We start from the raw sequence: 26191 nt of genomic DNA, 5'->3' as shown, positions 1-26191 counted from the left end.
TCTCCTTATAAATCTATTCTAAGTTGTGTCTGATAAGCCCAAGCTCCCGATCCCTCCCACTCCCTCCCCCTCCCATCAGGCAACCACAAGTCTCTTCTCCAAGTCCATGATTTTCTTTTCTGAGGAGATGTTCATTTGTGCTGGATGTTAGATTCCAGTTATGTGATATCATATGGTATTTGTCTTTGTCTTTCTGGCTCATTTCACTCAGGATGAGATTCTCTAGTTCCATCCATGTTGCTGCAAATGGCCTGATGTCATTCTTTTTTATGGCTGAGTAGTATTCCATTGTGTATATATACCACCTCTTCCGAATCCAATCCTCTGTCGATGGACATTTGGGTCGTTTCCATGTCCTGGCTATTGTGAATAGTGCTGCAATGAACATGCGGGTGCATGTGTCTCTTTTAGGTAGAGATTTGTCCGGATAGATGCCCAAGAGTGAGATTGCGGGGTCATATGGAAGTTCTATGGATAGATTTCTAAGGTATCTCCAAACTGTTCTCCATAGTGGCTGTACCAGTTGACATTCCCACCAGCAGTGCAGGAGGGTTCCCTTTTCTCCACAGCCCCTCCAGCACTTGTTATTTGTGGATTTATTAATGATGGCCATTCTGACTGGTGTGAGGTGGTATCTCATGGTAGTTTTGATTTGCATTTCTCTAATAATCAGCGATGTTGAGCATTTTTTCATGTGTTTGTTGGCCATCTGTATATCTTCTTTGGAGAAATGTCTATTCAGGTCCTTTACCCTTTTTTCCATTGATTGATTGGCTTTTTTGCTGTTGGGCTGTATAAGTTGCTTATATATTCTAGAGATTAAGCCCTTGTCCGTTGCATCATTTGAAACTATTTTCTCCCATTCTGTAAGTTGTCTTTTGGGTTTCTTTTGGGTTTCCTTTGCTGTGCAAAAGCTTTTCAGTTTGATGAGGTCCCACGGGTTTATTTTTGCTCTCATTTCTATTGCTTTGGGAGACTGACCTGAGAAAATATTCATGATGTTGATGTCAGAGAGTGTTTTGCCTATGTTTTCTTCTAGGAGTTTGATGGTGTCGTGTCGTATATTTAAGTCTTTCAGCCCTTTGGAGTTTATTTTTGTGCATGGTGTGAGGGTGTGTTCTAGTTTCATTGCTTTGCATGCAGCTGTCCGGGTTTCCCAGCAATGCTTGCTGAATAGACTTTCTTTAACCCATTTGATGTTCTTGCCTCCCTTGTCAAAGATTAATTGACCAGAGGTGTCAGGGTTTATTTCTGGATTCTCTATTCTGTTCCATTGGTCTGTCTGTCTGTTTTGGTACCAGTACCACACTGTTTTGATGACTGTGGCCTTGTAGTATTTCTTGAAGTCTGGGAGAGTTATGCCTCCTGCTTGGTTTTTGTTTCTCAGGATTGCTTTGGTGATTCTGGGTCTTTTGTGGTTCCATATAAATGTTGGGATTGTTTGCTCTAGTTCTGTGAAAAATGTCATGGGTAATTTGATAGGGATTGCATTGAATCTGTAGATTGCTTTGGGTAGGATGGCCATTTTCACAATACTGATTTTTCCAATCCAGGAACATGGAATATCTTTCCATTTCTTTCCATCTTCTTTGATTTCTTTGATTAAAGTTTTATAGTTCTCGGCATAGAGGTCCTTTACCTCCTTGGTCAGGTGTATTCCGAGGTATTTGATTTTGTGAGCTGCAATTTTAAAAGGTATCGTATTTTTGCATTCCTTTTCTAATGTTTCATTGCTGGTATACAGAAATGCAACTGACTTCTGAATGTTAATCTTATATCCTGCCACTTTGCTGAATTTATGAATCAGTTCAAGGAGTTTTGGGGTTGAGTCCTTAGGGTTTTCTAGGTATAGTATCATGTCGTCTGCATACAGGGACAGTTTGATCTCTTCTCTTCCTATATGGATGCCTTTTATTTCTTTGGTTTGTCTAATTGCTGTGGCTAGGACTTCCAAAACGATGTTGAAGAGCAGTGGTGAGAGTGGGCATCCCTGTCTTGTTCCAGATTTGAGTGAGAAGGCTTTCAGTTTTTCCCCATTGAGGATTATATTTGCTGTGGGTTTATCCTAAATGGCTTTGATTATATTCAGGAATGTTCCCTCTATACCCACTTTGGCGAGGGTCTTGATCATGAATGGATGTTGAACTTTGTCAAATGCTTTTTCTGCATCTATTGAGATGATCATATGATTTTTGACTTTTTTTTTTTGTTAATGTGGTGTATGATGCTGATTGATTTGCGTATGTTGAACCATCCTTGTGAACCTGGGATGAACCCAACCTGGTCATGGTGTATAATTTTTTTGGTATGTTGTTGGATTCGGTTGGCTAAGATTTTGTTGAGAATTTTGGCATCTATATTCATCAATGATATTGGGCGATAGTTTTCTTTTTTGGTGGTATCTCTGCCTGGTTTTGGAATGAGGGTGATGGTGGCCTCATAGAATGTCTTTGGGAGTATTCCTTCTTCTTCAACCTTTTGAAAGAGTTTAAGGAGGATGGGCACCAATTCCTCTTTATATGCTTGATAGAATTCACCTGTGAAGCCATCTGGTCCTGGACTTTTATTTGTAGGAAGTGATTTTATGACCTCTTCAATTTCATTTCTAGTGATCGGTCTGTTCAGTTGGTCTGTTTCTACTTGATTCAGTTTTGGCAGGCTATAAGATTCTAGAAAATTGTCCATTTCTTCCAGATTGTCAAACTTGTTGCCATACAGTTGTTCATAGTATTCTCTTATGGTTTTTTGTATTTCTGCTGTATCCGTTGTGATTTCTCCTTTTTCATTTATAATTTTGGTGATTTGGGTTCTTTCTCTCCTCTTTTTAGTGAGCCTGGCCAGGGGTTTGTCAATTTTGTTCACCTTTTCAAAGAACCAGCTCTTGGTTTTATTAATTTTCTCTATTGTTTTTTGAGTCTCTATTTTATTGATTTCTTCTTTGATCTTTATAATTTCCTTCCTTCTGCTGACTTTAGGACTTTTTTGTTCTTCTTTTTCTAATTCGTTTACGTGGAGGGTTAAGTTGTCAATTTGGGATCTTTCTTCTTTTTTGAGAAAGGCCTGGTTTGCTATAAATGTCCCTGTGAGCACTGCTTTCGCAGCATCCCATAGATTTTGAGAGGTTGTGTCTTCATTATCATTTGTTTCAAGGTAGTTTTTAATCTCCTTCTTGATTTCCTCATTGACCCATTGGTTTTTTCGTAGCATGTTGTTGAGTCTCCATGGAGTAGGTTTTTTCTCTTTCCTTTTCCCAGGGTTGATTTCTAATTTCATGGCATTGTGGTCAGAGAAGATACTTGAGATAATTTCTATGCTCCTAAATTTATTGAGATTCGCTTTGTGTCCCAATATGTGGTCGATTCTTGAGAATGTTCCATGAGCATTTGAGAAGAATGTGTATTCTGATTTTTTTGGATGTAGTGTCCTGAAGAGATCAATTAAGTCTAACTTTTCTATTGTTTCCTTTAGGATCTCTGTTGCTCTATTGGTTTTCTGTCTAGAGGATCTGTCCACTGATGTGAGGGGGGTATTAAGGTCTCCTACTATGATTGTATTCTCATCAATATCTCCCTTTATGGCTGTTAATATTTGTTGTATGTATCTGGGTGCTCCTATATTTGGGGCATATATGTTGACAATAGTAACATCCTCTCCTTGGATAGATCCCTTAATCATTAAGTAGTGTCCTTCTTGGTCTTTCTTTATGTCTTTTGTTTTAAAGTCTATTTTGTCTGATATGAGCGTTGCGACTCCTGCTTTTCTGTCATGTCTATTGGCGTGAAATATTTTTCCCCACCCTTTCACTTTCAATCTATATGTATCTTTTGTCCTAAGGTGAGTTTCTTGTAGGCAGCATATTGAAGGTTTTCGCCTTTTTATCCACTCAGCCACTCTATGTCTTTTGATTGGGGCATTCAGTCCATTGACATTTAAGGTGATAATTGATAGATGATTATTTATTGCCATTTGAACCTCGTGTTCCAGTTGATTCTATGGTTCTCCATTCTTCCTTTCTTTTTTTTTTTTTTTTTTGGTTGTATGATCTCCTGTTCTTATCTGTTTGAGTGTATTTTTTTTTCATTTTTTGCAAATGCAATATTTGGTTTTGGCTTGTGGTTGTCCTGTTTTTTAAGTATGCTAACCCCTTCCCATAATTGTGTGTTTTAGCCTGATGGTCCTGTAAGTTCAATCACTTCATTACTATATTGAAATTAAGAAGAGAGACATACAAACAAACAAAAAGGGTTATTTACTTCCTAACATCCCTTGCCCACATTTTATGGTTTTGATGACTCTTTTTTATTTTTTTCTTTTTAATTTTATTTTGTTTGAAGCATGTTCATGATTAAATCTGTATGCTGGCTTATTTGAGTGACTGCTCTCTGATTGTGGTTTCCTCAGTCCTAGTTCTTCCTCTTCTTCTTCTTTTTTTTTTCTTTTCTTTTTTCTTCCCTTTCCTTCCTTTCTTTTTGGTTTAGAGAGGCCCTTTCAATATTTCCTTTAGCCTGGGTGTTGTGTTGCTATATTCTTTAAGTTTTTGTTTGTTCGGAAAATTTTTATTTCCCCTTCTATTTTAAATGATATTCTTGCTGGATAGAGTATTGTAGGTTGCGTATTTTTTCCTTTGAGCACTTTAAATATCTCTTGCCATTCCCTCCTGGCCTGTAGTGTTTCTGTAGAGAAATCAGCTGATATTCTTATGGGGGTTCCCTTGTAGGTAACATTCTGTTTTTCTCTTGCTGCCTTTAGGATCCTCTCTTTATCACTAACATTTGCCATTTTTATTATGATGTGTCTTGGTGTGGGTCTGTTTGGGTTCAGTTTGTTTGGGGCCCTCTGTGCTTCTTGTATCTTGAACCCAGTATCTTTTAGATTTGGGAAGTTTCCAGCAATAATTTCTTCAAATATATTTTCCATTCCCTTATCTTTTTCTACTCCTCATGGAATTCCTATTACGTGTAGTTTGGCCCGCTTTATATTATCCCATAGATCTCTTATATGGCTTTCCAGTTTTTTGATTTGGTTTTCTGTCTGTTGACCGGATTGAGTGATTTCCATGATTCTATCTTCCATATCACGGATTCGTTCTTCTGCATGATTCATTCTGGTTTTTACTGCCCCTACTTCAGTTTGCATCTCTGCAAATGAATGTTCTAGTTTTTCTTGGCTCCTCCTTATATTTTCTAGTTCCTTTCTGAGGGTATCTGCATTACTGTTCATATCTTCTCTGAATTCCTTCAGTATTTTCAGTATTTCTCTTTTGAATTCCAGGTCTGTCTGACTGCAGAGATCTGTTTCATTGTTGACTGTTTTAGGTGAGTTCTCCTGTTGGTTTGACTGGGGGTGGTTTCTCAGCTTCTTCATCTTGCTTGTTGTTTTCTTTCTCCTGAGGGAGTTGTACTCTCTGTGATCAGGCAGTGTTTGCCTTGTCACTGCCGTGGAATGTTTCCTGAGGGCTGGCGTTGTTGGTCAATATTTTTTGAGGCAGTGTGGCTTTTCTGGAGTGTTGATGGGGCTAACAGGGTATCTTTGAAGCAAAGGAGGACTTCCTGAGGGCATATAGGACTGGGAGGTCCACACCACGATGGTAGCAGATTTCACCTGGTCATGCAGAGCTTGCTCTGGTGTTTTTAGGCTGTGGGGTTCCTGCAGGGGGTTGGCGGTGTTGGGGAGCTGTTCCTCAGGAGTGTAGCACCCCCTGGGGCCTGGAGCAGCTATCTGGGTCTCTGAGAACCTAAGAGGCTCTTCCCTAGGGCAGCCCAACTCGAAGGACAGCCTGAGAATGTAGGCGGATCTTTTCACAGTCTGGCCGAGCTTGGTGCAGCTTTTCTGGGCTGCAGGGGCTCTTCCAGGGGGCTGGTGGTGCTGAGCAGCTATTCTGTGGGAGTGGGGAACCCCCTGGGCGCTTGGGCGGATAGCACGGCCATTGGAGACCCACGAGGCTCCTCCCCAGGGAAGCCCGACTCAGAAAGACCGTCTGAGATCTTTTCCCAACTCGGCCAGGCTTGTTGCAGCTTTTCTGGGCTGCAGGGGGTCCTGCCTGGAACTGGCAGTCCTATGCAGCTGGTCCACTAGGGCACCCCCTGGGAGCTTTGGCGGGTAGCAGGGCCATTGGAGACCCAAGAGGCTCCTCCCCGGGGCAACCCGACTCAGAAAAACCGTCGGAGAATTATGCCAATCTATTTACAGCCTGGCTAAGCTTGTTCTAGCTTTTCTGGGCTGCAGGCCTTTTCTCGGGGGCTGGTGGTGTTTGGTGCTGCTCTGCGGAAGTGTAGCCCCTCCAAAGGGCAAGCAGGCCTGTGCAGGGACAGCCGCTGCGGTGGTAGGCTTCAGGCAATTGTTGAGGCCAACCCTCCTGGATGGCAGGCAGCCCCAGGTCCGGTGAGAGCGTAGGGGGTGGTTGGGGTGGGGGGAGGGGATGCACTGGGAAGCACAGCTTTCTGCTAGCTAGCGGGCCTGTAAGCTTGCTGTGGCGTGGGGGGTATTCTATGGGGACCCACCCCTTCTTCTCTCCCCTCCCCAGCACGAGCGCAGACCAGGCTCTTCTCCCAGGTTCCCTCTGATGTGGCTTTCCACTTCCCCGCTCCTAGAGTATTGTTCCCTTCCTCTGCAACAGCTTTGTTTTCTAGTCTCCCAGGCAGTCTCTGCCCTGTCAAATGGTTTCTAGACCTCCCAAGCGGTTTCCGCTCTGCCCCGCACCCCCAGCCCAGGGACTAACCTCTGGAGCCGAGGTCTCGGTGCCCAGCCCCCACCCAGGCGTCTCAATTTTTGGTGACTGTGCCCGTAGTTCAGATGGTCCGTTGGGTTCTTGATCGGCTTTTCCGTACTCCAACTTACTGCTACACTCTTCTCTGCAGCTGGAGATTCCTTTGGTTCCTTTGATCTTTCCCCCGGTAGGTGACTTTCCTGGGTGCGGGACCCCTTTCTCATCCGCAGTTCCTTTTCGGCAGCACCCGTCCCACTTGGATTCACCTTCTCTCATTCTCCTTTTTCTCCCGTTCTGCCCAATAATGTCACGAACTTCTTGCCGTTATTGGAGTTTAGGTTCCTCTGCCAGCGATTGGTTGCTGTTCTGTGCGAGTCATTTATTCTGTAGATGTGCTTTTTTTGTTGTGTTTGTGGGAGAGGGGGAGCGTGTTCCCCTACTCCTCCACCATCTTGTCCTCTCCTATTTGTGTATTAATTTTGTATGCTGTGACCTTGCCAAATTCATGGATGATCTCTAACAGTTTTCTGGTAGAGTCTTTAGAAAGATTCTCTAGGTGTAGTATCATGTCATTTGCAGACAGTGATGGTTGTACTTCTTCCTTTCCAATTTGGATTCCTTTTATTTCTTCTCTGATTGCTCTGGCTAGGACTTTATTTTTAGCAACATGGATGGACCTAGAAATTGTCATGCTAAGTGAAGTCAGCCATACAATGAGACACCAACATCCAATGCTTTCACTGGCATGTAGAGTCTGAAAAAAGCACACAATGGACTTCTTTGCAGAACAGATACTGACTCACAGACTTTGAAAAACTTATGGTTTCCAAAGGAGACAGTTTGGGGGGTGGGGAGATGTGCTGGTGTTGTGGATGGAAATCCTATAAAATTGGATTGTGATGCTCATTGTACAGCTATAAATGTAATAAATTCGTTGAGTAATAATAAGTAAATAAATAAATGTAACCCAAGAAGTTCCCATTTTGGGGTAGTGGAAATGAATCTGACTAGGAACCATGTGGTTGCAGATTTGATTCCTGGCCTTGCTTGGTGGGTTAAGGGTCTGGCATTGTTGTGAGCTGTGTTGTGGGTTGCAGACATAGCTTGGATCTGGTGTTGCTGTGGCTGTGGCTCCGATTCGATCCCTAGCCTGGGAACCTCCATATGCGGCAGTTGCAGACCTAATAAGAAAAATAAATAAATAAATAAATAAATAAAATGTAACCCCAAAGCTTAGGTTTGGCCACTGTGAATTTGGGACTGGGCACCCGCACAACACATTGCGTGTGACTGACACAATTCTTGACCTGGGTGATGTTGGCCTTATAATTCATTAATCCATTTGTTTTGTTTTTGTGTGTGTGTGTCTGTATGTGCTGATGATAACAAGTTTAAAAAAAATCCAAGAAAGAAGAGATAATTTCTTTCCAGTCCAAGAGGTAACAGTCTAAGTATATGTCAGTAGTTTCATTTGCAATTACTTTATTTCTTTTCTCTTCTTTCCCAAGTCCAATGTACCCTGAGGTTGATTCTTGGTTATATATTCACCTTCTTCCTGTTGCTTCTGTTTTCATTTCACTTGAAATCCACCGGGCAAGGATTTTCTGCAACCAACGTCTGTCCCTGGAGCCCTGGTGTAAGTGCTTCCCTCAGGGACTGTAATGACAGAGGATAAAATGCCCCCATCCTGCCACACAACAGGCTGACTTCATCTCCAGTGTAGTGTCTGTCCCTGGAGGCTCAGTCTAAGGCTGGTGAGGGCATTAAACACCTGCCGATGGGGGTGGTTCCAAGACTAGGGGCATGACTGGGCAGGTGCTGTTTCCCAGACAGGCCAGAAGAAACAGACTCATGGAAGCTCTTGATGTAAGTACATGAAGAATGGTCATGACCAGAGGCACAGATCTCTGGTTTGAGCAGATGTGGTGGGTGAGGTCTGGGAAGGCAGGTGCATACTTGGTCTGTCTGATGTTACTGCAGGTTAGTAAATAAAGGGACACCATCCTTACAATTACAGGTGCCTTAGTAATTCACTTGGACATGAGAAAGGAGAGACATTCACCTAGAAATTGCAGGTGTGCCTTGGGAGATAGGAGAGCAGCCTTGAGATCTTGATGGGGCTCCCAAAGCAGAGAGGGAAAGAGGAACCCTCCAGGCCTTCTTGGGCAGATGTATGAAGATGGTATAGGAATGGAGGCCTTTGGAAGGAGATTTCTGGGATGAACAGGTATTGGCCCAAAGTCGCTCTATCAGGAGACCAAAGGGGCAAACACCCCTGAGGTCAGTGGCTTGGTCTTTGGCCAAAAAGAGAAACAGACATCACTCCCTTCTCCTCCTTTTCTCCTCTGTACATTGATAACCATCGATTTGTCGGAGAAAACGTATACCAGTGTCTTTTAGTTTGGTTAGTTGAAACCACGTACCTTGTAATTAGAGTGTCCCTCCTTGAGGGCAGAGAACATATCTTATTCACCACTGTAGGTGTCTTCTTCTTTGCATGGTCAAGGAAGGTGGAGAGTGTGAGATGGGCTAAAGGCTGCTGGTGACTTCACAAAGAGCATCCCCAGAAAATCTGTGTTTTCATTTCAGCTGGCGACCATGAGGTGACGTCTCTGGTGGTGCCTGCAGGTATGCTTTCCTTTAACCGCACTGGGGTCAGCCACACCGTCTTCTACTTGCTGGGCATCCCCGGCCTTGAGGACCAGCACCTGTGGATTTCCATCCCCTTCTTCCTTTCCTACGTCATCGCCCTGCTTGGGAACAGCCTGCTCATCTTCCTCATCCTCATGAGGCGCAGCCTGCATGAACCCATGTTCCTGTTCCTGTGCATGCTGGCCGGGGCCGACCTGGTCCTGTCCACCTGCACAGTCCCTCAGGCCCTGGCCATCTTCTGGTTCCGTGCTGGGGAGATCTCCCTGGATCGCTGCATCACTCAGTTCTTTATGATCAACTGCACTTTCATCTTTGAGTCAGGCATCTTGCTGGTGATGGCATTTGACCGCTACGTTGCCATATGCGACCCTCTGAGATATACCACTATTCTGACACACCCGCTGATTGGGAAGATTGGTGTTACCATCTTTCTGAGAAGTTATTGTACCGTTTTCCCCATCATATTTCTTTTGAAAAGGCTGACATTCTGCCGAAATAATATCATTCCACATACCTGTTGTGAACACATCGGCTTGGCCAAATATGCTTGTAATGACATTCGAGTGAACATCTGGTATGGACTCTTTGTCATAGTGTCAACACTTGTCTTAGACGTCCTGTTAATATTTGTGTCCTACATGATGATTCTCCGTGCTGTCTTCCACATGCCTTCCCAAGATGCTCGTCACAAAGCTCTCAACACGTGTGGCTCCCATGTCTGCATCATCATCCTCTTTTATGGGCCTGCCATCTTCACCACCCTGACTCAGAGGTTTGGACGCCACATCCCAGCTCATATCCACATCTTGTTGGCCAATGTCTGCGTGCTGGCTCCCCCAATGCTGAATCCCATCATTTATGGGATCAAGACCAAGGCAATTCGAGAGCAGGTGTCTCACCTATTTTTCCCGAAGCAGAAATGACTTTGCAGGAGGCACAGGTTTCTGAGCATCCAGCCCTCTGTGACATGGATGATAGATGTTGCGTTCCCACACACGTTGAAAACTGACTACTAGAAATAGCCCAGGGAGTTTGGTTTCCGGACGAGGGTCCAGGGTAATAAGTCTTATTTTCTGTCTGTCTTCTTTCCCTGGCTCATGGTGTTTTAACTCGGAAGCTCAGCCAGAGCCCTTAAGAGTATGGAGGAGGATTTTTCCTGTCCTCTGGATTCCACTTTAGTGACGAGGAAGTTAAGCTGATGTTGTCAGGTGTTGTTTGAGAGTGTTTAGAACTAGAAAGTCATGATGTGATTTTTGGATTTAGAAAGTGAATGATCCTGATGTTGACTGTTAGGGTTTTGGTACATGGACTCAGACTGCAATGAACTGGATAGTGGCAGTGTCACTAGTGTGTCCAACATTAAAGACTAGTTGATAGTTGATGAGTTCCCTCTGCCGCACTTCTCAGTGCAGGGACTTTCGAAGAGTGAGTTTTATTACAGCGTTTATTCCAACTAGATGCTAAAAAGAGCACATGTGCTATTTCAACTCGTTAGGCTTCCAAAATCTCGCTTTTAATTAATCCTTCAACAAATGTTGAATTATTAAAATAAATGTAAAATTATTAAAATAATTTTAATATGTTACATTTCCATGTGCAAATGCTCAGACATAGCTCTATCTGAAGTGATAAAAAGTAGGTAGAGGTTTGCATCACCTCCTCAATGTTCCTGAGAGTCATGATTTTAAGAGTATTTGTCAAGGAAAAGCTATGTCGGAGGCTACAAATAGGAAAGGAATGTCTTTGCTGTCCTAACTGCAGTTCTGGAGACACGGTTTCCTAAAGCCTTAAACAATTGTTCCAGGGAAATGAAAAAGTCTGGAGCTTATAAAGACAAGCAGCCATGAGGTTAAAAGTTGCCTGGGTAGGAGTTCTGTTGTGGCTCAGCAGGTAAAGAACCCACCTTGCAGTCCATGAGGACTTGGGTTCAATCTCTGGCCTGGCTCAGTGGGTTAAGGATCCAGTGTTGCGTTGAGCTGTGGTATAGGTTGCAGATGTGGCTTGGATCCCACATTGCTGTGGCCCTGGCATAGGCTGGCAGCTACAGCTCTGATTTGACCCCTCAGCTGGGAACCTCCATATGCCTTGGTGTGCGGCCCTAAGAAGACCAAAAAATTAAAAAAATGAAAATGGAAGAAGAAGACAGAAGTGGCCTTGGTAGAATGGTGATGGTCCCTAATGGGGGTCAGCAAATATTTAAGTCCTCAGTAGATATGTGAAGGAAGTTCTTCCCAGTAGATGGGCTGATAGGAGTTATTTCTAGAGTAAGGGTTCAAAATACCTTCTGAGTATTTGGCAGATATTGTGGATGACTCCATCAGGTCCAAAGGTCCGGTTCCATCCAGCCTGAGACAAGTTTAAGTCACACTGCCCCAGTGGCATCCTGGTTCCATTTTGGAATATTCTCTTAGCAATAGTGAGATGATTCGGGTTCACTTCCACATATGAACTGCCTAAGCTGCTGTGGTGTTGGAAGTCTACCCTCCGCTCAGCAGGGACGTACTCAGCATGTGATGTCTGCAGTGGTGAACAGGTTTAGGAGTTCTGGCGTAAAACGTGCACAGGTTCATTTGTAGAATATCTGAATGTGTATCAGATGTAGAGGTGTAGTGGATCTAATCACTTTCAATGTTCTCATGATTGTATTATGTTCTCTGATTAGATTGGATCAATACAGAACTTGATATTTCCCATGTACCCTTTTTTTTCTCATTCTCAAAGTTTTATAGAGGTAGAGTTGATTTACACTGTGGTAATACTTCCCCGAACCAGTTTGAAGTGCCAGGTGTGAGTCCATACTTTTTAAGCCTGAGTCAACTGTGCAAATGCCTAATAGAAAGTAATGAAGGATATGATAGTCTTGGTGTGGAGGCTGAGACAGAGCTGGCCTTGTAGACACGGCAAGAGGCAGGACTTACTGGCTCCGTCCAGGCTCCTTACGTATGAAGGAGAGGGCATGGAGAAGAAGAGATGCCTTTGATGTCATCTTCAGGTGTGAGGAGAGCGTCTATGACAGGGTGGTGGGCCACCTGTGTGCCCAAGAACAGGAGAGGTGGCATCCCATGCAGGTGATCAATGTGGACATGCAGGATGACCTGGAGGATGCCACGCTGGGATCGTTGGTCATCTGTGAGCTGTTGCCAACACCTCCAGCAGGTGGACGACATGGAAGACTGCCTGGCTAAGCTGCTCCTGGCAGTGGTGTTGGTCTCAGACTTGGCTGGGATCCTGCATTGATGTGGCTGTGGCATAGGTGGTGGCTACAGCTTCGATTTGACCCTTAGCCTCAGAACCTCCATATGCCGTGTGTGTGGCCCTAGAGAGACAAAAAATAAAAACAAAAACAAAAAACAATTGGCTCAGCATAGAGCATAATTTCTCCGTACTTTTTTTTCTTTTTTTTTTCTTTTTAAGGCAATACACTTAGCAGGGGTCTAATTGGAGCTACAGCTACCGGCCTACACCACACCACAGCTCACGGCAACGCTGGATTGCTGACCCACTGAGCGAGGCCATGGATTGAGCCTTCATCCTGATGGGTACTAGTTGGATTCGTTTCTGCTGAGCCATGATGGGAGCTTGAGGGTCTCAGTGCTTTTGAAATGCCATCCTCCTTGCTGGTCTTGAATGCAGTGTGGACGCCCAGAACCTAATTCTTTCCTTTTAAAAGAACACTTTACTTCTGGGTCAGACTCTAAGAACATTTTTTTTCACACCATTTTTAAGGTCTGACTACCATTTCATTTACCCTGGGTATTTTCTCTAATTGATGTTTCTTCTACAAACACCCTGCTTCCCTTCTTTTCTTTCTACCCCCCACCCTTTTAAGGCTGCATCCCTGGAAAATGGAGGTTCCCAGGCTAGGGGTCGAATCAGAGCCACAGCCTCTGCCCTACACCACAGCCACAGCAACACAGGATCTGAGCTGCATCTGTGACCTACACCACAGCTCACAGCAATGCCGGATCCCCAACCCACTGAGCAAGGCCAGGGATCAAACCTGCATCCTCATGGATCCTAGTCGGATTCTTTTCTGCTGCACCACAGTGGGCACTCCCTGTCCTTGATTCTTTGTTTTGTCCTTTCTATTGTTGAAGCAGTGCTTTTGCATGACTCCCCAGGCACCTCCAAGATGCACTCCTGTTTGCGAGACCTCTGCTTTGAGCCAGGTGCTCTCCAGCCTTGGTGCCCATGGCTGTCACGTGGAGGCCTTGGTATAACACGTCCTGGGGGCTCCACTCCCTGAGGTTCTGATTTGGTGGTGTGTTTTGGGTCTGGATGTGCGTTTTGAACACCTCCTTGGCTGCAGTTGCTGTTGTGGGTCTGGAATTCACACTTTGAGAAGACAGAGTGTATTTACTGAGTTCAGACCCTTTTCCATGGTACAATCACTGGAATTAAAATCCAGCACAAATGAACATCTCCACAGAAAAGAAAATCATGGACTTGGGAAATAGACTTGCGGCTGCCAGATGGGAGAGGGAGGGAGTGGGAGGGATCAGGAGCTTGGGGTTATCAGGCACAATTTCGAATAGATTGAAAAGGAGATCCTGCGGAGTAGCCTTGAGAACTATGTCTAGATCCTCATGTTGCAACAGAACAAAGGGTGGGGAAAAAATGTATACATGTAAGGATAACTCGTTCCCCTTGCTGTAGAGTGGGAAAATAAAATAAAATATAAAAAACCCCCATTATTGGAGTGTCAGTTGACTGACAATGCTGTGTTAGTGTCAGGTGTACAGCAAAGCAAATGAGTTCTACATTTCCATCTATCCATTCATCGTCAGCGTCTGTTCCCAATGTGGGTGTTACATTAGTTTTGAGTAGATTTCTCTGAGCTACCCAGCAGGTCCTTTGACCTAGCTCTTTATGTCTTCATTTTTGCTGTGCCTGTGGCATGGGGGAGTTCTAAGTTGAGCGATGGAAGCTGAGCCACAGCAGTGACCAAGCCAGGTCCTTAACCCATTGAGTGAGCAGGGACCTTCCCTGATGTGTTTCAGGTAGAGTAGTGTGTGTGTGTTTATCCCAGCATCCTAACTTATCCCTCCCCACCACATTTCCCCTTTGGTAGCCTCAAGTTTGGCTTTGAAATTTTTGGCTCTCTTTCTGTTTTGTGAATAAGTTCTTTTGCATCATTTTAAAATTGGATTGCACATGTCAGTGGTCTCATATGATATTTGTCTTTCTCTGTCTTACTTAGTTCACTTAGAATGCTGATTTCCAAGTCCGCCCATGCTGCTGCCAAGGGCATTGCTTTGTTCTCTTTTATGCCTGAATAACATTCGAATAGCTACATATCTCACATCTGCTTTTACACTGTTTCCCCTGGGACATTGAGCTTGCTTCCCCGCCTTGGCTTTTGGTTATCGTACTGTAGTGTACAGTGAGGTGCATCTCTCTCTTCAAGTGTCATTTTGATATGCATTTCTCTAATAATTCGTGATGTTGAACATTTTGTTCAGTGCTTTTTGGCCCTCTGTCAGTCTTTGTTGGAGAAATGTCTATGCAGATCTTCTGGGCATTTTAAAATGGGAATGTTTGGGTTTCTCCTTGCTGTAAAGCTCCCTGAGATGTTTGTTCATTTTGGAGGTTAATCCCTTGTCAGTCCTTCATTGGCAAAGATTTCCTGCCATTCTGTGGCTTTTCTTTTCTTTCTTGGTTTTCCTTTGCTGTGCAGATGCTTTTGAGATGAATTAGGTCCCATTTGTGTATTTTTGTTTTTATTGCCATGGCTGTGGGGGGTGGGTGGGTCCATGAAGATATTGTTGTGATTTATGTCAAAGTTTGTTCTGCCCATGTTTTGTTCTACGAATTTTATAATGTCTGGCCGTATGTTTAGGTCTTTGATCTCCTTTGAGCTGATTTTTGTGTATGGTGTTAGAGAGTGTTCTAATTTCATTCTTTTAAAACACTTTTTCACATTAGACATATTTGCCGTACAATGTTGTGTCCATTTCTGGTGTACATCCAAATGGCCCAGTCATAGTAGGATTTTCTTTTTCTCATGTTACCCGCCATCATGGTCTATCACAAGAGATTGGCTATAGGTTCTTGCTATTCAGTAAGACCTCACTGCTTATGCATCCTCGATGTAATAGTTTGCATCTAGTAACCCAAACTCCCATTCCATCCCACTCCCTCCCCCTTGGCAAGGACATGTGTGTTCTCCATGTCTGTGAGTGCATATCTATTTTGTAGATAGGTTCATCTGTGCCACATTTTCAATTCCACATATGTGTTATCACATGGTCTTTGTCTTTCTCTCTCTGACTTACTTGACTCAGTATGAGGGTCTCTAGTTCCATCCATGTGGCTTCAGATGGCATTACCGTGTTCTTTTTTATGGCTGACTAGTATTGCATTGTGTATATATAGCACATCTTAATCCATTCATCCGTTGATGGACATAGAGGTTGTTTCCAGGTCTTGGTTATTGGGGAGAGTGCTGCAGTGAATACAGTGATGCATGTATCTTTTTGAAGTATAATTTTGTTTGGATATATGCCCATGAGTGGGATTGCTCTATTTAGTTTTCTGAGGTACCTCCATATTGTTTTCCCTAGTGGTTGTACCAGTTTCTAGTCCCACCAACAGTGCAGGCAGGTTCCCTTTCCCCCCCACGCTCCCCATGGTTTGTTATTTGTAGACTTGTTAACGTTGGCCATTCTGAGTGGTGTGAGGTGGTCCCCCATAGTAGTTTTGATTTGCATTTCTGTGTAATTAGTGATATTTGCATCTTTTCATGTGCCTGCTGGCCACCAGTTTGTCTTCTGTGGAGAAATATCTACTTAGGTCTTTTGCCCGTTTTTCAGTTAGGCTGTTTTGTGGTTGTTGTTGTTGTTGTTGAGTTGTATGTGTTTGTGTATTTTGGAGGATAAGCCTTTGCCAGTTGCATCAGTAGCAACTATTTCCTCCCATTCTGGAGGTTGTCTTTTAGGTTTTTCAAAAACGGTTTCCTTTGCTGTACACTAGCTTGTACATTTGAGTAGGTTCCATTTGTAGATTTTTGTTTAATTTCTCTTGTGTTGTGAGACTGACCTAAGGAACCCTTTTATGTGGTTGGTGTCAGGGCATGTTTTGCCTGTGTTGTGTTCTAGGAGTTTTATGATGTGACGTGTCATGTTTAAGTCTTTAGGGCATTTTGAGTTAATGTTTGTGCATGGCGTGAGGGTGTGTTCCAGGTTCATGGATTTACCTGGAGCTGTCCAGGTTTCCCAGCAGCACTTGCTGGAGATTTTCGGGGGAAGGCTTTCAGCTTTTGTCTGTTGGCTGTGGATTTGTCGTAAATGGCTTTTATTATGTTACGGTATGTTCCCTCGATACTCATTTTGGTAAGCGTTTTGATCAGTTTATGTTCTCGCCTGCTTTGTTGAAGATTAATTGACCATAGGTGTCTGGGTTTCTTGCTGGGCTCTCTATTCTGTTCCATTGATCCGTATGTCTGTTTTTGTGTTGGTACACACTCTCTTGCTTCCTGTAGCTTTGTAATGTTGTCTGAAGTCTGGGAGAGTTATACCTTCTGCTTTGTTTTTTCGCTCAGGATTGGTTTGGCCAATCTGGGTCTTGATTGTTCCATCCACTTGTTGGATTACTTGTTCTAGTTCTGTGTAAAGTGTCATGGGTGTTGAGATAGGGATGGCATGAAATCTTTAGATTGTTTTGTGTGGTGTGGCTATTGTAACAATGTTATTTCTCCCAATCCAGGAGCATGGGATGTCTTTCCATTGCTTTGGCTCCTCTTGAATTTCCTTGATGCAGGTTTTATAGTTGTCGGCATATAAGTCCTTCATCTCCTTAGGCAGGTTTAATCATACCCAATTTTTGTGGGTATGATTTTAAAAGGAATTGTTTTTAAAGTATTCCTTTTCTAATTCGTCACTGGTAGTATACCGAAATGCAACCAATTTTGGAATGTCAATCTTGTATCCTGCTACATTGTTGAATTCGTTCATCAGTTTGAGTAGTCTTTGGGTGAAGTCTTTAGGGTTTTCTCTATATAGTATCGTGTCATCTGCATAGAGGGACAGTTTTACCTCTTCTCTTCCAATTTGGATAGCTTTTATTTCTTTTGTTTGTCTGATTGCTGTGGCTAGGTCTTCCAGTACTGTGTTGAATAAAAGTGGTGAGAGTGGGCATCCCTGTCTTGTTTCAGATTGTAGCAGGATGGCTTTCAGCTTTTCTTTGTTGAGTATTATATTGGCTGTGGGTTTGTCATAAATGACATGTATTATGGTAAGGTATGTTCCCTCTGTACCCATTTTGGTAAGAATTTTGATCATGAATGGACATTGATTTTTTCTGCATCTTTTGAGATGATCATGTGGTTTTTGGCTTTTGTTTTGGTAATGGTCTATGTGACATTGATTGCTTTGCATATGTTGAAACCGTCCTTGTGATGTTGGGTTGAATTGCATTTGGTCATGGTGTATGATCGTTTTTATGTGTTGTTGGATTCAGTTGGCTAACATTTTGTTGAGTCTTTTTGCATCTATATTCGTCAACGATATTGGCCTGTAATATTCTTTTTTGGACATATCTTTGGTTTTGGTATTAGGGTGATGGTGGCTTCATAGAATGCCTTTGGGATGTTCCTTTGACAGTATTTTGGAAACATTTAAGGATGGGTGTAGGTTTTTGTATGTTTGGTAGAATTTTCCTGTGAAGCCATCTGGTTCTGCCTTTTGTTTGTAGGGAGTGTTTTTATTATATACTCGGTTTCATTTCTAGTGATGCTTCTGTTCAGATTATCTGCTTGTTCTTCTCCTTCTCCTCGTCCTTCTTTTGTACAGCCACACCTGTAGTAAATGGACATTCCCAGGCCAGGAGTCATATTGGAGCTGTAGCTGATGGCCTGTGGCCCTGCAACAGCAGCAGCAATTCCAAGCCACCTCTGTGATCTACACCACAGCTCTCGGCAATGACAGATCCTTAACCCACTGAGTGGGTCCAGGGCTCAGTCTCGTGTCATCATGGATACTGGTTGGGTTTGTTACTCCTGAGCCACAATTTGAATTGCTCCCCTACACTAATGTGTTGAGATTTGAACTTTGATAACTGATATGAGCTTTATTCTTTTTTTGTAATGAATGTGTTTTGTGCCATAAATTTACCTCTCAGCTCCGCTTTAGCAGTATGTCCCATGTTTTGATATGTTGTATTTTCATGTGAGCTTTTTTTCCTAATGCATCTAAAAATTTCCTTTGAGACTTGCTCCCTGATCTTTGGATTATTTAGACGTGTGTTTTTAAGTTTCCATGTGGAATAGATTTGCTGGTATATTTCTGCTCTTTGTATTTATTTGATCCATTGTGTTTGGAGAGAGAACACACCTCATGTGATGACACTTTGTTTATATATGTAATAAACATGTACACACACGCACATGTACAGACACACACACATATATGTGTATACATACATACCTATATATGTGTATATTTTAAATTTAATTCAATTTATTTATTTGCTTTTTAGGGGCACACCCATGGCATATGGAAGTTCCCAGGCTAGAGTTGGAATCAGAGCTGCATCTGCTGCCTCTGCCACAGCCAGAGCAACACGGGATCCAAGCCGTGTCTGTAATGTACACCAGAGCTTATGGCAATGCTGAATCCTTAACCCACTGAGTGGGGCCAGAGATGGAACCCGCATCCTCATGGATACTCGTTGGTTTCATTACTGCTAAGCCACAATGGGAATTCCAGTTTGGATGTTTTAAATCAAAGTACATTTGATTTACAGTGTTGGGTTGGTTTCTGTTGTGCGGCACAGTGATTCAATTACATTTACATTCTCTTTGATATTATCTTGCATTTTAGTTTATGGTAAGATACTGAATATAGGTCCCTTTGCTATACAGAGTAAGACCTTGTTGTTTATCTGTTTTGTACGTGAGTTCATCTGTATCATTGTTTTATTTTTTAATTTTATTTTTTTGTCTTTTTGCCTTTTCTAGGGCCACTTCCCACAGCATATGGAGGTTCCCAGTCTAGGGGTCTAATCGGAGCTACAGCTGCTGGCCTAGTCCAGAGCCACAGCAACTCAGGATCCGAGCCACATGTGTGGCCTACACCATAGCACACAGCACCACCAGATCCTTAACCCACTGAGCAAGGCCAGGGATCAAAGCCACAACCTCATGGTTCCTAGTCGGATTCGTTAACCGCTGCACCACAACGGGAACTCCTGTATCATTGTTTTAGATTATGTGCTATAACATAGAAGTTATATCATATGGCCTTTGTCTTTCTCTGTTGACTTCGTATATATTCTCTAGGTTCTTCCACATTGCTGCAAATGGCATTATTTCCTTCTTTTTTGAGTTTGTGGATTATTCCATTGTGTTTGTGTGTGTAGGTGTATATATATATTTTATCCATTTGTCTGTCAATGGCCATTCAAGTTGCTGCCATTCTTGGCTATTGTAAATCGTGTTGCTCTGAACATTGGGGTGCATGTGTTTATTTATTTACTTATTTTAATTTTACATATTTCTTTCTTTCTTTGGGCTGCACCTGAGACACGGGGAAGTCCTGGGCCAGGGATTGAACCTGTGCTACAGCAGTGACCCCAGCTGCTGCAGTAACAACACTGGATCCTTAACCTGCCGTGCCACAGGAGAACTCCCTGCATGTGTCTTTTTGGAAGCAGCCATGCACACCACTACAGCACCAACGTGCTACCCTGCACGTGTCTTTTTAAATGGGTGTTTTTCTCTGGATCTATATCCCAGCGTGAGATTGCTAGATCATGTAGTAACTCCTTTTTTAGTTATTCAAGGAAGCTGCACACTGGTTTCCGTGGTGGCTGCACCAATTTTCATTCCCACCAACAGGGTAGGAGGGTTCCGTTTTCCCCATACGCGCTCCAGCATGTATTATTTGTAGACTTTTTGATGGTGATAATGATAATTGTGGCCATTCTGAGTGGTATGAAGTGGTACCTCCCTGTGGTTTTGATTTGCTTTTCTCTAGTAATTGGTGAAGATGAGCGTATCTTCATGTGCCCTTTTAGCCATCTGTCTGCCTTCTTTGGAGAAATGTCTGTTTAGATCTCCTGGCCATGTTTGGATTGGATTGTTTTGTTCTGTTCTGTGTATTGAGTTGTGTGGGCTGTGTGTATATTTTGGAAATGATGCCTGTGTTGGTTGCACCGTTTGCAGATGCTTTCTCCTCTTCAGTAGGTTGTCTTTTCGTTTTGTTTGTGGTTGCCTTTGGTGTGCGTGTTTAGTGTTTTTGATGTTTGTGTTATGAACCAGGATATGGTTTTTTATTTTGGTTGCATGATGTCCAGAAACTTGGAAAGAATGTATTTTGCTGCTGATGGGTGAAGTGAGCTGTAAATGTCCATGAGAATTTGTTGGTGGTATGATCCAAGCCTTCTCTCTATTAACAGGTTTACTGTCTAGCAGTTGTAGCAGTTACTGAGAGTGGGTTATTAAATTCCTAAGTATAAATGTAGACCTGTCTATTTTTTCCTTATATTCCTATCAGTTTTCTCCTTGGGTACTTGAAAGTCCACTGCTTGGTGCATGCACATTCCTTTTCACTTTTGCCTGGTGTCTCCTCTAATATAATATCTTTCCGATGAAAATGCTTCTGTTCTGTTTTCATTACGTTGTGAGGAGCACGAGAAGACTGTCAACGCAGGAGTAAATTTCAACCATAGTTTGGCTGCACGTATGAGGACTCAGCATTCTGCGAGAATGACTGGCTAGATGGAATGACACATAAAGTGTGTTTATCTTTATTTGTGAATGTGTGCTTGTCATGCTTTATACAATTTGTAATCATTTTTGTATGTGCATATTGGTTTAAAGCTAGTTGTTGAACCTGTACAGGCAGTCTCATACATTGCTGGTGGTCACAAAGAATGTTACCACCTGTGTGGTGAAATCTTTGAGTATCTAAAAAAGCTATAAGCGCCTGTGACCCAGGCTGTAGTAATTCTAGAAGTCAACTACAGATCTATCAGTATAATTACCCAAGTGAAGAAGAGTGTGGAGAGAATCAAAAAGAAGAAGAGTCTCTCAGTACGCGATGGAGAAACATCACAATGTCTAACATGGGGAGGTGGGGTTTAGCACGAAATCCGAAAGAAAGGGACAGAAAGAACACTGTCTGTTGAAGAAATAATTGTGAAAAATTTCCAAAGTAGTTTAAAAAATACTTACAGATTCAAAAACGTAGCCAACCTCAAGGAGAATAAAAACGGGAAAGCTATGCCTAGGCCCATGCAAATCAACTTCAAACTTAGGATTGAGTGAGAACTGTGCATGTAGCCAAAGGAGGCAGCTGAAGGAAATATGAATGTGTCAAAATTATTATGACCCTCCCGTGCTCTAGGAACCAGGCAGCCCATGGGATCATATGCCCTTGGGCAAGAAACATTGTTCTTCACCACTCTGCCATTTGACACTCCTGGAGAAGCCGCAAGTGGGTGTAACGTCAATGTAAGCTTCTTCGTGAAGAAAAAATGTCAGTAAACGTTGGTTCATATTAATCTGTTGAGAGTAGACTGAGCATCCATTAAAAGACATTTATAAAGACGAGCCTCAGGGTAATGTTCGTGACTAGAGAAATTCCGTGCTTTCATTTGCCTTTGATTTTCTGAACACAGTGGGGCCAAGTGGTATTAGTTATTTCCCTTGGAATTGGTAGAGCAGAAAAGCACAGAGGCAAACTGGCATGTAAATGGTGTCTTGTCCGAGGTAAAGGCTGAAATAATTTTAGAGTAATTAGAATAGGGGAAAGTGGGGATCTAGTGGAGGTACCACATGGGACACAGCTGATAAAGCTTGCCAAAGTCAACTGAATCTGAACTGTGGGGTTTAGCACTGGGTTCACACTGAGAGCCCCAATTTGGATGAGCATAACAGCATTTATCACCTGCAATCCATGTCCATTTGAATTTTTAAAAAAGTCTAGCTTAGGTGGCAGTTGGATTTTGCATGAGAGCCCCTGGAGAGAAGCAGGAGAGAGAAAAAGAGCAAGAGGGAGTGAGAGAGATGAGACGTGGTCTTAGAGACCAAGCCCATTGGGAAGAAGGCAGGCCTGGTAGAGAGAGGACTGTCCCTGGGGCCCTGGTGTCAGTGCTTCCCTCCCGAGCTCTCCTGAGAGAGCATAAACAGCCCCCATCCTGCCGTGCAACAGGCTGGCTCAGCTCTCCACACTGGTGTCTAATTCCTGAAGACACCGTCTAAGGCCAGTGAGTGAATTAGACCTCTGCAGGTGGAGCTGTTTCAAGGCTGCAGGTAAGGGCTGGGCAGGTGTTACGTCACGGACAGGTGAGGGGGGACAGGACCCTTGGAGGGTGTTTATATGGGTGGAAAGAGAGTGGCCAGAGGCAGAGACCTGGTTGCTTATAGCAGAGGTGGAGGAGGAGGTGTGGGAGGGAAGGTTGAGAATATGTGGTCTTGCTGGAGTTACTGGAAGTGAGGCAATGAGGCAATACCATCTATTAAATAACTGGTGCTGTCGAATGAGACTTGAGATGAGAAACAGAAAACCAGTGGACTTCCTGTAGATGGCTTTTGGGACAATGTGAGAAAGACCCTGAAACTGAGAGGGATCTGTGGTGGATTTCCCCAGGCAGGGTGTGGGAGAGGGTTTGGGGAGTTACCAGGACGACTTGGGCAGGTGTGAGAGGAGAAGTAGCAGGAGGCAGTGCATGGGAGAATCGAGATGAGTTTGGTTCAGGCGGACGTTTCTCCATCGGGATGCCAATCCCGCAGTGAAATGCCCTAGCCCTGGCTTCCTGCCCTCTGTCTATGGCTCTGATTTTAAGTCTCCCTGCTGGTTCCTGTCTCCAATTCACTGTTATGACCAAATTCTGCAGTGCCCTCCTCTCAAGCTCTGCCTCTGTGGATTTGTGCCTTCCTCAGCCTTTTCTTTCTTTTCTTTTCTTCTTTCTTTCTTTTCAGGGCCGCACCTGTGGCTTCTGGAAGTTCCCAGGCGAGGGGTCAAATCTGAGCTACAGGTGCCGGCCTACACCTCAGCCATGCAACCAGCCATGTCTGCATCCCATTCTGCAGCTCATGGCAAGGCCGGATGGATCCTTAACCCACTGAGGGATACCAGGGATGGAACCCGCATCCTCATGGATATGAGTCGGATTTGTTTCCAGTGTGCCACAAGGGGACCTCCCCCAGCCTCTTCTTTCTTTCCTTTTTGGATTGAATTTGGTGCATAGGAGTCATTTCCATCTGGTGCTGTCTTGCCTTCTGCTTTTCCAACTCCTGCAAGAGGGGGGCTCCGTCACTGAAGATAACTTTCTCTGGGAGCAGCATGTGTGCAGAAGGAGGCCGTTCCAGACCCAAGGCCAACTGACAGGACCTTTTCCATTTTGAGTCTAAGGCTGTTTCCTCCCAGCTCTTGGCCCTGATAATTGGAGTGGATATTCCTCAGCAGAAAGGAAAATTAGGGGCATGAAGAGGGTAACGGGAGTGGACAATATGAGGTAAATGAGCATGAGCTAAACCTCATACTCATCTCTAATTCTTAAGACTTATCCACTTACAGATTTCCCTCCCTTTAAACCACACGTATGTAGGATCCTAAAGATTTCCATTTTTTTCTCTCTCCCTGGTTTGTGATAAGGTGCCTAAAAATGGTTAGTGCCCAATAGATGCTGGCTGAATGCCCGAGTTAATGCATGAGTCAAGGGATACTGAGAAAAAAGTGTTCAGTTTCTACCTGCAAAACCATTTTGAATATCATGCCACCCCTCCCCGGCATTCCCCACAGAGGTGAATCTCTTCTTTTTTCCACTTCCGTCCTTTCTGGACTCAGAGCCCAAGTTGTGAGCAGGAGGGGGCCTCAGCCCAGGCACACAGGCTGTGCTCCCTGTTAGCTTCTCTTGATTGTCTTCACAGGTGAGCCACCTGTATGTGATACCTTCAGAGGTCTCAACTCTCATTTCTCTCAAGTATTGATATTTGGCAAACGAGTCACATTTACTGAATGTGGTGATGACATCCAAATCCTGGAAGGGATAGTCAACATATCAATGCAAAAGTATTTAAGGTTTGACCCACGAGGTGACGGCTGCCGTCTCTGGCGTAAAGCAGATGCGTCACAGATGTTCGTTTGATTCCTCTGTGACCATGATGTTCAGATGGCTTTTACTTCAGGAACAGCACTGGCCATTTAGATGCCTGTCTCTTGGAATTCCCATTGTGGCTCAGCGGGAGTGTCTGTAAGGATGTGGATTCAATCCCTGGCTTCACTCAGTGGGTTAAGGACCCGGTATTGACCCAATCTGCGGTGTAGGTCGCAGGTGTAGCTTGGATCTGGTGTTTCCATGGCTGTGCCATAGGCCCCAACATTAGCTCGGATTTGACCCCTGGCCTGGGAACGTCCGTATGCTGCAAATGTGGCTGTAAGAATAATAAAAATAGAAGAATCCCATTGATTTAGTCCATTACTTTTCCAAAGAATCCTCTACAGGTAATTTAAAAACTAGGTTCTAAACTGATCGCTTCAAGATCTCTAAGGGCTGCTCCCCGTGTAAATTATGGCGTTCATGTGTGAAGCTGTGATCAAGGTCCTTCACCGTCAGGAAACACCTGCCTGTGCCTCCCCTCTCGTGCCTCTGCAGCCCTCCCTGCCTGTCAGCCTCCCGGCCTCACAGGTAGCAGGAGCACGACTGCTCCTTTCTTTCCTCACCGTGATAAACGACTCACCTCACATTCAGGGATCATCTTGCTGCTGCTTTCCCAAACACACCCCCTGGCTGCTCCTGCATATTGATAACCATCTGTTTGTAGGAGAGGACATGCAATGATGTCTTTTCATTTGGTTAGTTGGAAAAATGTATGTTTTGTTTTAAGGAAAAGAGAGGACTTTTTCCACCCTACATTGCCTATTCAATAATTTAATCAGAGATTTTATGAGGAGAATTTTAAATAAAAAAAAAACTTGGGCGTTCCCATCGTGGCTCCGTGGTAATGAACCCGACGAGCATCTGTGAGGATTCAGGTTGAATTCTTTGCCTTGCTCGTTGGGTTAAGGATCTGGCGTTGCCCTGAGGTTGGTGTAGATTGCAGAGGCGGCTCAGATCCTGTTTTGCTGTGACTGTGGTGTAGGCTGGCTGCTGTAGTTCCAATTGGACACTTAACCTGGGACCTTCCATGTGCCATGGGTATGGCCCTAAAAAAAAAGTGATAAATAAATAAATAAATAAAATTTAGGAAATACTTGAAAACTATTTTGAGATACAATGGAACTAATGTTCTTTACGTTGAGGCAGAAATACTTGGTAGTTTTGGTTGTGACTATACAGTCCCTGGTTTTGGCAAGAGTAAGTGATTGTTAGGAAAGCAGTTATGTAGGTATAGTTGATTTACATTGTTGTGTTGATTGGTGCTGTAGAGCTCAGGGATTCAGATATACATATTTTCTTTTTCATATTCGTTTCCATTATGACTTATTACAGGCTACTGAATATAATTCCCCATACTCTGCAGTAGGATCTAGTTGTTTTTCTATTCTACATATGCAAAAGTTTGCATAAAGAGTAAGCCTTTTAACTGACCCTCTTGGCTCCCATTTGTCCTCAAACCACTGTCTGAATAACCTTTATAAAATACTAATTTCTTCATTCTTAAAGTTGTTCAGTAGCCTTCAGGATGTAATTCGTATGTTTTATCTTGGATTCCACAGCCACTGCTGAAGTCTAACTTACTTTCTACTCTAATGTCACATGATCTGGTTGCAAAGCTTATAATTGCCTGAAAGTCATATGCTCACTCTGGAGTTCCCCTTGTGGCTCAGCAGGTTAAGGTCTAAGTTTGCCTCTGTGGGATGTTGGTTTGATCCCCAGCCTTGCTCAGTG

At 43.5% G+C, this 26191-nt stretch overlaps 1 protein-coding gene across 1 annotated transcript; it reads left to right on the top strand.

Annotated features, from left to right (window-relative positions):
* Positions 1 to 3524: 3524 nt before the first annotated feature.
* LOC146399692 (olfactory receptor 52B4-like) lies at positions 3525 to 11506 on the top strand. The gene has a single exon (XM_084978320.1). The coding sequence runs from the start codon at positions 9337 to 9339 to the stop codon at positions 10279 to 10281; it is 945 nt and encodes a 314-aa protein (XP_084834446.1). The 5' UTR covers positions 3525 to 9336; the 3' UTR covers positions 10282 to 11506.
* The last annotated feature ends 14685 nt before the right edge of the window (positions 11507 to 26191 follow it).

Source organism: Sus scrofa, chromosome 9 (assembly GCF_054392235.1).
Source record: "Sus scrofa isolate SSC_HxYL_T2T_F1_AM1 chromosome 9, Sscrofa_HxYL_maternal_Yorkshire_Landrace_v2.0, whole genome shotgun sequence".
NCBI classification, from domain to species: domain Eukaryota; kingdom Metazoa; phylum Chordata; class Mammalia; order Artiodactyla; family Suidae; genus Sus; species Sus scrofa.
The sequence above is the reverse complement of the archived record's forward strand: the minus strand, read 5'-3'. Positions and strand labels throughout refer to the sequence as shown.